The 16,755-nt window shown below is 40.6% G+C and overlaps 1 protein-coding gene across 5 annotated transcripts in view; it reads left to right on the top strand.

Moving 5' to 3' along the window:
- The window catches only part of tnk2b (tyrosine kinase, non-receptor, 2b), a 56,288-nt gene extending 40,692 nt beyond the window's left edge, over positions 1–15,596 (top strand). For 4 of the 5 annotated variants that reach the window (XM_054596384.1, XM_054596380.1, XM_054596381.1 and 1 more), the window contains 14 exons: positions 1,117–1,386; positions 1,693–1,845; positions 3,266–3,429; positions 4,537–4,656; positions 5,082–5,208; positions 5,342–5,488; positions 5,980–6,074; positions 6,385–6,579; positions 6,842–6,933; positions 7,932–8,368; positions 8,493–9,701; positions 11,373–11,468; positions 13,832–13,962; positions 14,278–15,596. In XM_054596384.1, coding sequence (XP_054452359.1) covers positions 1,117–1,386; positions 1,693–1,845; positions 3,266–3,429; positions 4,537–4,656; positions 5,082–5,208; positions 5,342–5,488; positions 5,980–6,074; positions 6,385–6,579; positions 6,842–6,933; positions 7,932–8,368; positions 8,493–9,701; positions 11,373–11,468; positions 13,832–13,962; positions 14,278–14,284 — 3,243 coding nt within the window. In that variant the 3' untranslated portion in view covers positions 14,285–15,596. Of the gene's footprint in view, positions 1–1,116; positions 1,387–1,692; positions 1,846–3,265; positions 3,430–4,536; positions 4,657–5,081; positions 5,209–5,341; positions 5,489–5,979; positions 6,075–6,384; positions 6,580–6,841; positions 6,934–7,931; positions 8,369–8,492; positions 9,702–11,372; positions 11,469–13,831; positions 13,963–14,277 lie in introns of those variants that run through there. The other variant, XM_054596385.1, reaches the window with a different exon arrangement.
- The last annotated feature ends 1,159 nt before the right edge of the window (positions 15,597–16,755 follow it).

Here is a 16,755-nt window from a genome sequence, read left to right as displayed (position 1 = left end):
ACTTAAGCCAAGAGGCAGGAAATGTCTCTCTCCCATAATGATGAATGGTGTGTGTGCATTTGTGTGTGTATGTACTTGTTTTGTTACATATGCATATTTGTTTACTGACAGCATATCAGCTGGAGGTGTGAATGTTCACTGGCCTCATGATTCTATTATATTACAATTCACCTGTCAACGATTCGAATGCACAACAATTCTCAATGTATTATTACATTTCCTGTATTACTGCACACGGCTTCTTTTTCAAAGCTCTCTTTTTATTTAGAAAGTGCTTTTAAAAATCAACATACTAGAATATAAAAAGCTGCATATTTTCAATAGCAGTATTTGTGTGACCCACCTCTGTTCATGAACATTACCAAAATGAAACATAAATCCTTCTACAGTGCATAAAAAGTGTGAAATCAGCGCACAACTCAGTAAAAACTCACACTAAGCTGTAATGAAACCAAACTCCTGATTCTTTAACTTCACAAAGTGAACAATAGAATGTAGAAACATAAACCATCATCACTGCTTGATAATGCATGATACCTACATCCAGTGTTTCCACAGGCCTACAGTAGCGGGTGAGTGGGTGAGGAGAGTAGGGGGAGAGCGTACCAGGGAGAGATAAAGTGGAAAGAATAGTTTTCCTCGAGGCTGACAGAGATGGAAAAGAGTGGGATATAGAGTTCATAACTGAAATGAGTGTCTGGTATCTTTCCTCCATCTCCATCCACAATCTCAAGCCCAGCGTCCCCTCAAAGCAAAGTGGGTAATTGAGTGACTAATGAAGGTGGAAGATAACACAAATGTGGCCCTTCGTGAGAGACATTTCAACTTCTTGGGGAGATGTCGAGAATTTGTTCATCCCATGTTGGGGTTCATATTATTATTGTTTATGAGCAGTTCAATTCATCTATTTGTTATTGTTATTATACGTGTCTTGTGCCTCCTAGAAAATGCATCTAAAAATTGAAATAGGTGTTGTATTAAATAATAATTCAAACTTAGTAATGGATGAATACCTAAATACATTGAAGCCTAAAGCCAATGTCCACTTTTATTTTCTTGGCCTAATGATTTACAGCTGAAACACTTTTTTTATTCGTTCTTTCTCTTCTTCTGTAGGTGTTTAGTGGTAAGCGCCCAGATGGAGGAGACTTCCCCCAGCAGGGCCAGCCGGCCTCCTCCTTCCGTAAACTGTCTCCCACACCTCCACTGGGCTTGGGGGAGGGAGTCCTGACCACACACCCCGGTGGTGGTGCTCCTCTCGATGGGCAGCAGCAGGCACTGACCTGCCTCATCCCAGAGAAGGATCTGACGCTGTTTGAGAAGCTGGGGGACGGCTCTTTTGGTGTGGTGAAGAGAGGAGAGTGGCTGACGCCTGCAGGGAAGGTGGTGAGGAGAATTAAATGAATTATGTTCTCCTAACAGGTTTATAGTCCTGTATGTTGAAGATTTCTGTAAAAGATAGAACTGTTGCACACAACTCCAGTTCTTGTCTATCAGGCTTGTTTGCATTTTGTGCTGAAGTAGGAAGGAAGTCAAAGCAAATGCATGAATCTGTGTGCTCATACTGTTTTCAGGATGAGTTTATGTACATTTTATCAGTAATGCTTCTACTTTAAAATGAGCACTGAAAGTATGGAAAAAAGGCTGAATAGTAAGAAGACATTCAAACTAAATCATTGTCCTTGTTTCCAGCTGAATGTAGCTGTGAAGTGTCTGAAGACAGATGTGCTCAGCCAGCCTGACGCTCTGGAGGACTTCATCTGTGAGGTCAACGCCATGCACTCCCTGGACCACCAGAACCTCATTCGCCTCTACGGTGTGGTGCTCACACACCCAATGAAGATGGTAGTGGACACACAGAAACGCACAAGCACAGGGAGGAATATACACAGACAGATACACATAATCACACATTAACCTGTAGTCTGACTTACACCCATATACTATTAACAAAAATGTCCCTCTCAGGTACTTTCTTAGATTAGTTCTTGACCTTACAGTCTGTTCAGGTCAAGCATCTATTTTTTTTTTAGCTTTTTATTAAACAAACAGGTAACAAATTATGCAGACAAAGGTGTAACATAAAAAAACTGATAATAACATAAGACGTATGAAACAGATTTGAATATTGTATAGATTTATTTAATTGTATATATATATATATATATATATATATATATATGTGTGTGTGTGTGTGTATGACAGTGTTTTGTATAAGTGTGTCATATATTCCTTGTGTATGTGAATAGCGAGGATAAGGAGGAGAAAGAATACATAAATAAATGAGTAATTAAATGGTTACTATAATTAATGTTGATAAGTAAGTTCTGCAACTACATAAATAATGTTATTATAGTTATTATTATTATTATTATTATTATTATTATAATGGCTGTTACTTATAACAATTAGCAACGATTAATAAATTATTCAGTTTTTCTTATCATTTCCCCATGGGTGTCATTGCCTTGGGCCGGCCCGAGACCTTTAGGTATTCTCCTACTGGGCTGCCCCCAGACTCTCTGGGAGGGAGCAGGTCCTTTATGAGCGACTTATTATGTTGTTGGTATTTTTCTTTTCTTTCATTTTTGGTTTTGTTTTGTTGTTGTTAAGAGGACCCCCTTCCCAAATGTCACCCCCTTGCCAGTCTGGTCCAATAAAGCCTAGAAATGGACGATCAAAACAATAAATCTATGAATAAAGGAGGAAAATAATATGAAGATAATAATAAATTAAAACAATTAATAATGGATATCACTATGTGTATTGGTCACAGAGGTATGTAATGTGTGACAATAGAAGGGGACAGACAAATAGCTGTTGTAATGACAAGTAGGAAAAGGTTTGTTAATGTGTTGGGTGTGTGTGCCTGTATCATGTCGAGCATCTTAAGGCCTTTGTCATGACCGGAGAAAGTGATGGAGGAAAGAAGGCAGACAGGAAGGGAGGGGAGCAAGTGGGCGGAGGACTAAAATAAGGCCTGACATTTCAGCCTTGTGTTTTCATGCTGCTATTACCTTCTAGTTATTTCCTCTGACAAATAGTTTTGGACCATGTCATGATTATCAAGTGACTTCATCACTCACAATGAGTGAGTTTACTTTATTCTACATTTTTATTCCTCCTACTCTCACTCCCTTCTTTCATCTCCAAATCGATTTCTGTCTCTTCCAACGTCATTTATTCCTCGTTCCTTTTGCTTTTTACTCTTCCGTTCATCTTTTCACCCACTCTCTCTGTCCTTCTCTCTCCCTGTGTGCTGAAGGTGACCGAGCTGGCTCCTCTGGGATCTCTGCTGGAGCGTCTGCGATGTGTTCGTCCACAGGGCCCAGTGTTGATCCACACTCTGTGTCAGTATGCTGTACAGGTGGCTTGTGGAATGGCCTATCTGGAGCAGAGGAGGTTCATCCACAGGGACCTGGCAGCCAGGTAGGGGACCAACCACTTTTTAAAGGGTTTTTAAGTTCAAGCAACTCTAAAAAGGTCCAAACAATTTTTTTAAATGGGTTAGGGGTTGCACTCTTCACGCTCTCTAGAAAACCTATTTTTTAAAGAGGGACTTTTTATTGGTATGGTGAATTATTTATATTGCTTCTCCACCCAGAAATGTACAGACCATTACAGAGGCTTGGCCCACAAGTGAAAATGAGTCAATGGTTGGCTGACTGTACTTGGTCGTCTAAGTTGTTGGTCTTGCCCAAATTACTCACTTCACCTAACTGTGGACACTATGTAGATGCTTGAGAAAAATCTTACGGCTGGTAGAAATGAGTCATTTTCACAGTTGAGGCTGTTTATAAAATGGTAATGACTACACGCGGCTTTTACAATGTGCCAACTATTAAGAGGATTTCTCAAGCTGTGGTTTTAGACATTATGAAATTCAGTTATAACTTACTAGACAGTTAATTGTATTCATAATAAATCTTCGGTTTATTCATGCCTTCAAATAAAACCTGCAGTAGGTCCTGAGTTTTAGCACTGCATTCAGAACACTACTCACGCTATGGACCACATCATGAGTGAACTATAACTGTCGGGCACATGGATTCAATTTTATATGACTGGATCCCATTGACCATTAAATAAGTCTGTTTTGTTCATTTCCCAATACCATGTACCAAAACCATGATGGGTTTTTAATGTCATGTTTCAGGTCAAGTTCAGTTTGATGATTCTTTCGCCTCTCAACAAATAAATCCTAAAAGTCTTGAAAACAACAATAAAAGCTTTATAGATTTCCTCCTCCTCATTTGTGTTGATGCTACTGTATTCGTGGGGGCTTTGTGAGCATCTTTTACCTTAAGAGTGTGCTGATGTTATCAGTAGTATGCCACCTAAGCAAAACCTTGAGCCAGAATTAAGCTTTTAAATTATAGTTATACGATTATATTATGGAAACAGCTGCACCTCAATTTCCTAAAATACTCCTTGAAGTTAAAAAGAGTGTAAGTCATACAGTACACAATAAAATAAATGCATGTTAAGTTTTAAAATGTACGTTAAATAGTTATATGTTTGACCCTCTACCTTTAGGAACATCCTGCTGGCCTCAGCTCACAGAGTGAAGATCGGAGACTTTGGCCTGATGCGGGCGCTGCCCAACAACCATGAGCACTATGTCATGCAGGAGCATCGAAAGGTCCCTTTTGCATGGTGGGTGGACTGAGAGCTCAATAGCCAAGGCTGTATTTGGATACAATTCAGGCATGGATATAAGTGGTTTTAGTGGTTAGGGTGGGAATAGGATTTATTTCATTGCTGAAAGTTTCCACAAAGAACTTTAATCAGTCACAGCTGCGTTCCTGACATCCTGATGATTGTTATGAGAGACTAGATATGACTCTTTGACCAGTGCTGTGAAGGCCAGGCAGCCTGCTAGTAATCTATCTTTATTTTTTACTGTTTTCGTTCATGTGCATGTCTGATTTATTTTAAGTTTCCCTGCACGGTGCAGCTATTTTCATTATTACATTAAAAGTTAGAGAAGCTGTGTTGAAAAACTGAATGCATTGAACAAAGTGAGGATTATCTTCGGACATAGACGGTTCACATTAAAGTTTTTGTCCTTCCTGCTTTAGGTGCGCACCAGAGAGTCTGAAGACCAGAACGTTCTCTCATGCCACTGACACATGGATGTTTGGAGTCACTCTCTGGGAAATGTTCACACATGGCCAGGAGCCTTGGCTGGGCCTCAATGGAAGCCAGGTAAACAAAAGAAAATATTGAAACACATCTTGAAGCTCAAGTAACACAGACAGACCCAGAAAACTATTTACACTGATGTATTCTTCAATTGTCCTCTTCCTTTTTCTCCTTTGTAAAAAAACAAACATCCTAGATCCTGCACAAGATTGATAAAGAAGGTGAACGCCTCCCTAAGCCTGAAGACTGTCCACAGGATATCTATCATGTGGTGCTGCAGTGTTGGGCTCAGAAACCAGACGACAGACCCACCTTTGTTGCCCTGCGTGAGTTCTTGCTTGAGGTAGGAGAGCTGCCATTTGGGTAATCAACTCCTGTCTATCTTTTAAACATAGGCTTTTTTTTGTCAGACACTTCATTGTAATCTAGACTCCAGCGCAGAAAGGCTAGTGTTCCCCCAACAATCCTTATCGCATAAATGGATTGTCAGCTCCACCTAGTGGAGTTACTGCAAAGAAGAAACTGAAACATGCCCTAAACTGGAAGGATAACGACAACTAGCTACAATAGATTTAGATTCAACACTTAAATTCCATAAAAACTTACATTTTTGGAATTTTGTCTCAGTGTGCTCAGGACAGAACAAGACAGCAACAGTCGCTGCATAACAGTCAAGACACAAAATAAGAAATAAAAACGCACACTTAATACATCCATCCCATTAAGACATTACATACGTGAATGAATGAACACATGAATGTGTTTGAAGTGTTAAAACGAACGCTGTTGTTTCATGTGTGGTTTTTTTGTGTCTTTATACGTGGTGTTTTTCAGACCATGCCAACAGACATGTGTGCTCTGCAAGACTTTGATGAGCCTGACAAACTCCAGATCCAAGTCAATGATGTCATCACCATAATAGAGGGGAGGTGGGTGTTAATTAAATGTTTAAGACTTTAGACAAGATGCCTTCCTCCAAATCAGTAACTTTTTCCTTCCAGACTTACCTGCCAACCTTAATACTGATAAATACTGTTTAAAGGGAAAAAATTAAATGCCCTCTTTTCACTAAATAACAGCCTGAATGTATCTACATGCTGAGTTCATTAATGCGTACTTATTCAATTATATTTAATATCTATTAGGCTAAATGCACTACATTGTAAATATTAATATGTTAAATGTGTATTAGAATTATTGTTTTTTTGGTAATGCTCTGATGATGACTGTGTCTTTCAGGGCAGAGAACTACTGGTGGCGAGGACAAAACAAGCGAAGCCTTAAGGTCGGACCGTTTCCCAGAAATGTGGTGACATCAGTAGCAGGTCTGTCGGCTCATGACATCAGCCGGCCACTCAAGAACAGCTTCATCCACACAGGACACGGAGACAGCAACCCTCATCGCTGCTGGGGCTTCCCGGACAGGATTGACGAGTAAGGACCAGCTTCTGTTTATGTGACTTTTGTACCACAATGTACCCAGAGAGCTTATACATGGTCGAAATATTTCTTAATCACTTTATAAATATCATATTTATGCCCCATGTTGGAAGTTGGTGGTAAAAGAGTTGGAATAATAAACTCTCACCAATAGATGGCAGTAGCACAACTCATAACAACATCATAACACCAAGGTTAGGTAGATTCAATATATTGGCATTTCCTATAATTAAGTCTGGTGCTCTCTTCCCTCCAGTTTGTACCTCGGTAATCCCATGGATCCTCCTGACGTCCTTGGTGTTGACCTCAGTGGTGCCCGGCTCACACAGCTACCAGGACGAGCTAGAAGTGAGTTAAACAGCTCCAAATAAAATCTGAGACCACGCCATAATGATGGCCGTCTTGATCGACAAATAGGATAAACACTCTCGTAAGGGGATTCAGTATATCTTCGTTCAAACTCTATTTGTCACCACGGATCCAGACCCCGTTTAGCATTTGGCTCAATTTGGTAATTGTGAAATTGTTTGATCATATATGTCAACAAAATAACACTTGTATTTTTACAACTGATCATAATCACCTTTGTAAACATAACCTAAACAACATTAAATACTGTTGCCTACTGCTAATAGCTATATTAACCACCTGTCAATTGATAAAATAATCAGATTCCACATGTTAATGTTGCGGCTAGATTTACGACATTCATTTTATGTTAGAATTTGAAAGTTATGGCAGTGCAGATTTGGCCACCAAACAGCTTGCTTTTTATATTTCTTAACACACTTAAACTTTAATATGCAATTTGACCATTGCCTTCTGCTTTTTCACCTAATCTTTTTTTTTTTTTTTTTTTTTTTCTTTGCTGCTGTCTTATTTTTCCCTCTGTGTCTCCTTTGCGATGGCGGTATTTGCTTTTATTCTTCCAGAGGAGCCTCCTCCTCGCCCTCCTCAACCAGCAGTGTTAATCAAGAGTAAGTCTGGTTTCTCTCAGCAGCTCCTCACCCATTGTTCCTGCCCTCTCTGTTCCCTCCTAGCTCCGCTCCTCAAAGGTACATTCCATGCGTTTTGTCCTTTGCCTGTCTTTGCAGTGATTTCGTCATCTACTTTTATTTCCTTTCTTAGTATCAGTGTTTTCCATCTTTCCACCTACGTGTCCCCTCTAACAGATGTGCAGTGTCCCTTCTGTGCACAGTAGGACTAACTTCAGACCTGGAAACCTTTTGTGAAGTGAAGTGTGTCTTGTATTTTGTTGGTGTGACGTGATCCAAAAGAGCATCGCTGCCATCACTCTAAATGTTTTTCAGTAAATTAATTAACGTATTGTGTGTTTGTGTCTCCAGAGCCTTGCTATGATCCAGTAAATGATGATGAGGATCCGACTTCGGCAGGACTAAAGAGATTATCACTTCGGAAAACTGGTTCTGTCAAAGGCTTAAAACTTAAACCTGCTGCGTGGGTCTCTGGTTCCAAACAGGGGGGTAGTCGGACTCCAGGCTCAGGCCACAACAACAACAACAGGGAAGTGTCCCTCATTGACTTTGGGGAGGAGTTCCTCCCGCCCACTCCATCCCCTTCCCCTGTGGTTGAAATTCAGATTCCTTCACTGGCAAAGCTAGCTTTGGAAGCAGAGAACATTTTGGACCAGACCCCGCCTCAGAGTCCGTGTACATCGTTGCCCCGCCCCCTTCACCCTACACCAGTAGTGGACTGGGATGCCCGGCCATTACCACCACCCCCAGCGTATGACGATGTAGCCCAAGACGAAGACGATATGGAGGTACGGTAGGAGGTGACGCAGCACATTTTACATTATGCCAAAATGTTGTTTATTTCCTGTTCTGATGTGACTTAGACTCCATAGCAGAAAATATTGAAGTTGTAACTCTTTAATCTCCACAAAGGTGAGCTCTATCAACAGCTCGGAGCAGCAGCATGAAGAGGAGCAGAGTGATGTCGGTAACCCAGAGGAGGCTCTATTCTCTGGACCTAAGGTTGAGGGGGATGCTCTTGTTTCCAGGAGTCCAGACAGATCAGGTTTTGAGGACAACCTCTTTCTCCCCAGCAAGCAGAGCCAGGTTCTGTCCACGTCCTTTACCCAGTCAGCAGAGATCTTCCAAGAACTCCAGCAAGAGTGCATGAAGAGGCTAAATGTACCGACTGGAAGTGCTGCACGGTCAAGCTCGCCGTCCCAGAGCTTAGCCTCGTGTCCCCAAACACAACCAATCCACGAGGGACACCAGCAGAGTGTCTTTTCCTCCATTGAGGACAAACCCCAGATCCCCCCACGTGTCCCCATCCCCCCTCGACCCATTAAGAGGGGCGACTACACATCTGCTCGCTGGTCACGGGATCTCTCCCTGTCCCCGACACCAGCAGACATCACAGAGGAAGTTTCAGGCCCAAACCAGGAACGACCGCCTCAGATCCCTCCCAGAGACCCTTTGTCCCAGCCGGGCTCCAGGACTCCCAGCCCCATGGGCCTGGTAGTGGGCTCCCCCCAGCAGAGAGTCTACTCTGTCAGCCCCACCACCATGCAGGCTCCCCTTACCTTCTGTCCCTCTACACACACCTACGGCTCCTACCTCTCCACCTCTCCAGGTAAACTCATGCCTACCACGCACAGCTTTGCCTCAGATCCTAAATATGCTGCACCCAAAGTGATCCAGGCCCAGGCGCAGGGGAAGGACTCCACCAGCAAAGGCCCATGTATCCTCCCCATCGTCCGTGATGGACGTAAAGTCAGTAACACCCACTATTACCTTCTACCAGAGAGGCCCCCGTACCTGGACCGCTTTGACCGCTTCTTCAGGGAGGCGGATAGCCAGCCCGCCAGCGGTGCGGAGGAAAGACATGTACGGCAAGCTAACACTGCCACCGTCAGACCCATGGTGGTCACCAGCCAGATTCTCCAGGGACACGCCCAGGGACAGGGGCTTGCGCATCCAGACGTGCTGAAGGCTAATTTCTCCTCCAACAATAACAGCAGGTCAGGGATGAAGACATCAGTTAGTCTACCTCGCGTCTGTTCAGACGGGCCGACAGCAGCGGTCGTCACTGCTTCCTGCATCAGGACAGACGGAGGCGGGAACTCAGCTGACAGGGTCAAAACAGTAAGTTGAGAGATATTTGGATTGCCTTTTGCAACCTTCATTTAAAAAAACACTTCATGCATAATTTAACACTTTATATCGTGCTGAAAGGTACTACGTATTGCTTCAGTAATTAAAGTCCTAAGCTTGCTCTATTCTTCGTGATGATTGATGGTTTAGATGCAATTTATAGTTGACCTTAGATCCTCCTTAAAACCAATTTGAATACTTTTTGGGAAATTAAAAACTAGATAGCCATCAGTTCTTAGTTTCCTGTCACTAGTATGAGAGAGAATGGCTCCATTAGTACTCAAATATCAGTGCAATGTTAAAGATAATCAAGGAGGATTGTAATGTAATGCAGTGAGTGCAGTGCAGTGCATATCTTATACATGGCTTGTTTGACTCCTCTTAAATATTAATTTCAATTTAAACATGATGGTCTACTGTATATTACTCAAACTTTGAACACAAGGGGGCAACAGAAGGTCATTTTTATTGGTTGTCCACTCAGGCCATAGCCATAGAATTGTGTGTATGTATGTGTGTTTGTGTGTGAAAAAAATGTCCCTTTTCCGTTTAACTTTTTTTGTCAGTGGACAGTGTATAAATGGAAGAGAGAGAGGTCCCAAGGCTGGAATCAAAGATGTTGCGGTTATATGCCATGCGCACCGTTTCCCTTTTTGTATGAAGATACTGAGTGAAACAATCTGTCATAATTGAACAGATTAATACCCTATTCAACTTCAAATACTTATCAGAACCAAATTGTGATTGATGTGCAACAGCACAACATTTTTTAACTGGTGCTAAACTTATGAAAGCCCATCACTCAGACTAATTCAACTGGAAGTTCCATTTGAATATTGTTTCAGTAAAAGACTAGGTAGCATACAAAAAATTCTGACATTCCCAACTCATTTAAAAAAAGATATGCCCGTGTTCTTTTGACACAAAGGCCATATTAATATTTGCTGTGAATTGATTTAAAAAAGTTTGATCGGTTTCTTTTTGTGGGCCAATTGATTTTGACACCAATCGAACCTGATCGAACTGGAGTCAGAATCACTGCGAAACACCAGAGGCTCTACATCGATCAGGCACTTGGCATTTTGTAGTAGATACTGAGATCTATGGATGCACAAAAGGTTCAGTGGGAGTGTCAGGTCATATATCACTGTACTGCAGAGGAGCTCAATGCAAGAAGAAGAAATGCACAACGCATTCGCTCACTGTTTAAATAGTGGTGGTAGAAGTAGCAGGGAATGAGGTGGTGGTATTGTTATTATATTATATATTATCAATCACTACTTTCAACAAATAAATAAAATCATTGGCTATGCTTCTAAAAAGTCTCATCACGCAGTACCACAGTGTCAGCGTTGTCTTATTGTAGAGTTTACTTAAGATGGATTTGCACAAATGTAATTAATAGAACATGATTTATTTTGTGACGGAATGGGTGACTGTTAGGAAAGACTTGTCAGACTTGGAAGTGTTTTACATAAGTGATACAGCTGATTTCATCTTTAAAAGATGAAAGGTGCTCATGTTTGGAGGTTTTCCCAAGGTAAATGTTTAAGGTAGTATTGAGGTTTACTAAGTGGTGGGGAGTGAGGAATCAAAGCCAGGGGGACTGTGAGTGTTGCTGGATGAGACAGATTCTCGTACTGTTGATCTTGTGTGATTCAGGTGCAGGAGGCCGTTCACGGTGTCACAATGGAGGAGTGCCAAGCCGCCCTCCAAAACCACAACTGGAATGTCCAGAAAGCTGTGCATTATCTAAAGGTGAGAGCATTTATTTGTACGTTATAAAAAGCTTAACCCTCTAAGCCAGGGGTGTCCAAACTACGGCCATTTTTAATTGGCCCGCTACAAATTCTAAAAACATAATGGAATATGGCCCACACATGAAACTTGCACTTAATGCTGCATTCACACCAAAAGCGAAGCGAATATTTCGCGCGTCTAGTTTACATGTAAAGTCAATGCACAGACGCGAATATTCGCGAGTAGATGCGAACTCGAGCCTGGCGGCGCGAATCAGGTGAAATATTCGCGGGACGCTGTGTTGCGACAGCCAATCAGCGTTGAGCTTCTCCTCCTGTCACTCTGTCATCGATCAGCCAATCAGCGTTGAGCTTCTCCTCCTGTCACTCTGTCATCGATCAGCCAATCAGCGTTGAGCTTCTCCTCCTGTCACTCTGTCATCGGTCCGAGCTCCGTTCACAAAACAGGCATTTTAAAAGTGATGTCCTTCTCCTCCTGCAGAGAGAACTAACAAAACCACCATCATTATGTTGTTATTTCAGCGTCCCTTTTTGTACATTTATTGCAATTAAATCACAGTAAAATTGTTTATTTTCGGTTCATACGGCTCGAATAAATCCACAGATGATGTTATGAACTCAGACAAGACGGCGTTTAGTTTCCCAGGATATCTGGGACTGCCACAACAAGTATAAAGCAGAAATAGTATTTATTTATTGCATGGTTGATGGTGAAATAAATGGATTTGTTGACAGAGGTTTCCATGGAGATAAGCCCCGCCCCCTCTCCAGGGCTGTGAAGGATCACCATCCTGAGTAAGAAGCAATCTCAAGCTGCCAACCATTTTTATAACAAAATAAATGAAAACCCATTAATGGAAAGTTGTGATGTAGGATGTTTTTTTCTTTAAGCATATTCAAATATCAAGCATAATTTACCTACATTTGATTGATTTTGACACTAGAAGTGAGGCGATATACCTCACCTCTAGTGAGTGGCCCAGCCTTTCGTATATTTTTCTATATGTGGCCCTCAGTGAAAAAGGTTTGGACACCCCTGCTCTAAGCGGTTATTTCAAGAGGTTAATGCACTGCATTTTCCTTTATCTGTTGTTCAAACTGTGATTCTGTAGTGCTCACAATAATCAAAGGTTTTTTTGAAAGTTTCTGTATGGAGCCATGAAAATAACAAAATATAGTTTAAGTTATATTTAATACAGTTAGTTGAATTATTAAAATTAAGTGTAAAAAGAAAAATAAAGCTTTCTATTTTTCCTTAACCTTCAATCAGATTGTAAAATAGAGAAAAGCCAATTAAGCCTAATTTATTTTACTCTACTATTTATCTTTCACTAGCTCATTTGACATTTTTAGTGTATTTAACAGCAATATTTGTTTTAAGAAAAGCTTCTGTATTTATTTGCCAATTGTTTCGAGGTTAATGAGAAATAAATATTTAACTGATGTATTCAATTGTATTTGATCTGATAACCTTTTACTGCCTTTGTCTTTTCTTTGTTCTCCATAGTAACAAAGTTAAAAATATATAGTTCCAGACATGAAATAAATAATTACATATATTATCTGGAGCAATTAAAAATATTAGTCTCGCACTGTAAAAAAAAAAAAGAAAAAGAGCTGTCCAACAAGAAAGGCAAACTGAATTGATTACCAAAACTTTATACAAAGCAATGGACACAAACATTATACAGTTGTAGTCCATCATAATAAAGACCCTGTCAAGTGGACGTTAATGTTGCCGCACAGCAATTACTAGAAGAACATCAGAGTCCTCAGTGGTAGACACGGGTCCTCAGAGATCCAGTAACTGTATCTCAGATCAGGCCTTTAGTCCTTCTCAATTATAACCTATTTTTTACACAGGATACAACAACAAACACATAGTCATTATCTTTTTTACTTTTTATTGATTCATATCAAGATGCGATAAGAGCAACTTTGTAGAACCTTAAGGGAAAATCCGGTCATTGCTGCTGCAATAAGCTGGCTATAAAAAAAACCAAAGAAAGCATATAGACTCAATGATGTGTCTACAGCAGCTTTCAACACCCTCTTAGCTGCCTGTGTTTGGGGCAACTGTGTCAGGATTGAATATGTGTTCGGATGGCAGTGGGCACAAAGGAACACTTGTGTGCTCCTTAATAGTGGTGGCAAAGTTTACGAAATACAGAAATGTGTTTGAACAGCGCACTGAGCTTGAATTAAGACATTGAATCATTTTGCAATGTGCTCAATGGTGCTGCAATAGGACGAATTCAGCAGTTCTTTTCAGGAACATTACCTGACCCATTTCGTCCCTCTCACCTGTCTCTAGTCCAGGCTTCTTTGAACAATTGTTTTCATCTTTGTTTATCTCTGCAGGTGGAGCAGTTGTTCTGTTTGGGTCTGAGGACCAGGTCAGAGTGTCTAAAGCTGTTGGAGATGTGTGACTGGAACCTGGAGGTGGCCAGCACTCAGATCTTGGATAACTATGGATCCACAACCAGACAGAGGTACCGCATTCTGTAGCTTTGTTCATAAAGCACATGATTAGATGTTTCCAAAAAATGTAATTCAGTCATTCATGACCTTGCTCCACATTATAGCATCAGGCCAACTTTGTCATATCTGTTTTTGGAAAATATCATTAAAAGCTGATTCATTGCTGATCTCAGCTGCTGCAGATTTTCCTCCAAATAAGAAGTACTGCAAGTTAACTGAAAAAGTTAGACTTATACAGCAGGTGTGCAATGAAGGTGTGCTAGGAGAATTCAGGATTTCATCTCATGATTTTCTCAATCTAATCTAAAGCATCTTTATATTTGCAGATGGTGACAGAAATCTCAAGCTGCTGAGCTCTGATTGGAACTTCATCCTCAGTAAAATCTCATCAGAAGAGGTGAATCTGCTCCTGACCCTTCCCATATATGCTTCGGACGCACCTCCAATCAGAAGACTGTTATTTAACTAAAGAAGAATCCAAGCACATTTTCACTGAACTAGCACAAAGTAGCAGACTATGGCTCTATTCATACCTAACATGGACAATGGAAATTTGCCTAAAAGAAGACTTTGGATCATATTTTGACTTTGGTCTGAAAGATATGTGATTGTTGCACTTATTGAGAAATTGTAGACCGCCATCTTTCACCTTTTCAAGTTCAATTTAAATTGATCAGCCTGAAATGTGTCACCCTTCCAGGTTCCCTACAGTTGCATATCGTTGGTGCTACCCTACTGTGACAGATCCACTTACTAGTATCCTCACTGCTGCAATTGCACTGTTCTTTTGATGACATCCTTAAAACGCCAGTTTGAAAGGGAATCTGAAGAAGGCCAAATGAGTTAAATAGCACAATATACACAGAGTCACTTCCTAAGATTTAATTGAAATACTGTAAAGTGAATACAGATTTGACCTCTACCATGTAAAATGTATAAAGAGACATTAATGTGTTTGTTTACAAAATTTTGATAAATTATATTAATATATTTTGAACACAATGCTAAGAGACAAGAGAAGACTGTTATGTCGGTTACTGGGCAAGTCATTTTATTAATTATTTAAATTGGTGTGGCTTAAGAACAAAAGGGCCATGCAGTCAGATGACCTTTCCTACTAAAATCTTTCCTTATCCTTGCCTCTGCACTTTGCCCAAACATAACTTCTGCGCATCAGATGAAAGTTCCTGCCAGCTGGGTATTTTCTGTGTACAATGTTGGCAGCTCATAACAGCAACGCAGTGAAATTTACCCCAAGGCACAGATCCTGTCCCGTAATCATCACTTAAAACCATAAGTGTTATATTTTGGTCAGCAGCTTTGGGGGCAATAATTTAAAACTGAAATGACTTGTCAGCTCTGTGTAAACTTCCTGCTGGGCATGATGATACATTTTCTGACTGGGTATTGTCCCAGTAGAGCCCTCAGAAATGAACATGACAACGTCTGGGCCTGTCTTCTCCCATTTTATTCCAGAAGCACTTCATATGTGAGGACTCCACTAAAATGAGGGGAAATAAAAGGCATTCCACTTGCTTCTAAAATTAACTTTTCTTTGGCCAACCAGATGTCAACCAACCAAATACTTTACATGCATGTTATGGACAACATACATGATCCTTCGGTGCTATAAAAAAAAAAAAAAAAAAAAAAAAAAAAAAGAGATCCCTTTTTGCCAACTGGTATCAAACCATTTCAGTTACAATATAAATAGTTGTCCTCATTAGGACAATGACTTTGCTGCAACCAGCCCCTCCATATGTCCAAGAAAACGTCGTGATGTTAAAGGTCCCAGCACAATCCGTTGGACAAAAGCTCCAGATGGCCTCTGAAAAAGGCTAATATGGAACCACAACAAGCCTGCAAGCTGCTTGGGCAAATAAAGAGGCTTTGAAGAACAAAAAAGTGTGTTTGGAATATATTTTTGAACATTGTACAGGACTGATTTTGGATGACAACCTCGGGTAAAAGCTCTCCCTGTGTGCAATAAGGCTGCTGTAGACCCTGTAACCTCCCAGTCTGTACATCCATCAGTGCCATCCAGTTGTGTGAAAAGAAGTTATGATGTTTCCTAATAATTGAATGCACAGAAAACACCAATTTCAGAATAAAGTGTTGGATGACTTGGTTTTCCTCCTAAACGCTGATCTCGAGTCAGTTTTAACACCTTCCCCTCTGATGTGTTGTGGTAAAGTTGATTGTTAAACCAGTGCGTAAGGACAACTTGATGTGAGGGCTGCCTCCAAAGTCGGTTCATGTGTTGTTTGTCTTTATACCAAGCTGCTGTAGTCGTATTGAAGGACTGAAAGGAACCTTGTGGTGTTTATGATCAACCCAAAGCAACATGCTTCTGTTGTGGTGTTTATACTCTGATGTTTGAAAACTCTGTTCAGTTCAGTTTTGTCTTTGTTTGCCAGATCAGATTCTTCAGAAACTGTCGGCTATTTCAAGTCATTCATATTGTTTTTTTGTTTTCTTTCCCAATTGAACTTGCCATTTCTCCCTCATTTGTATGCATTTGCTTCCCAGAATGTGTTTAAATGCCCTTTTGATTGTTTCATTCGCCTGGTTTGATGGAAATGTTCAAGAGAAGTTCATGCTGCCGAATTTATAAATGTATTTTTTATTAAAGATTTCATTATTTTTTACCCCTTTTTTTTATTCATTTTCTCTGTCACCTTAGTTATATTTATTCTCTTTGAAGTATCTAGTGATGCTTTGAGGGGATATTATGCTGGATTTAGTTTTAATTAAATAAGACATGTTCCAAACAACGGTCCGATGCATAAAGGCAACATATTGTG

This window comes from Anoplopoma fimbria, chromosome 3 (genome assembly GCF_027596085.1).
Source record: "Anoplopoma fimbria isolate UVic2021 breed Golden Eagle Sablefish chromosome 3, Afim_UVic_2022, whole genome shotgun sequence".
Classification (NCBI taxonomy): domain Eukaryota; kingdom Metazoa; phylum Chordata; class Actinopteri; order Perciformes; family Anoplopomatidae; genus Anoplopoma; species Anoplopoma fimbria.
Note: the sequence above shows the minus strand (reverse complement) of the source record. Positions and strands in the feature narration are given on the sequence as shown.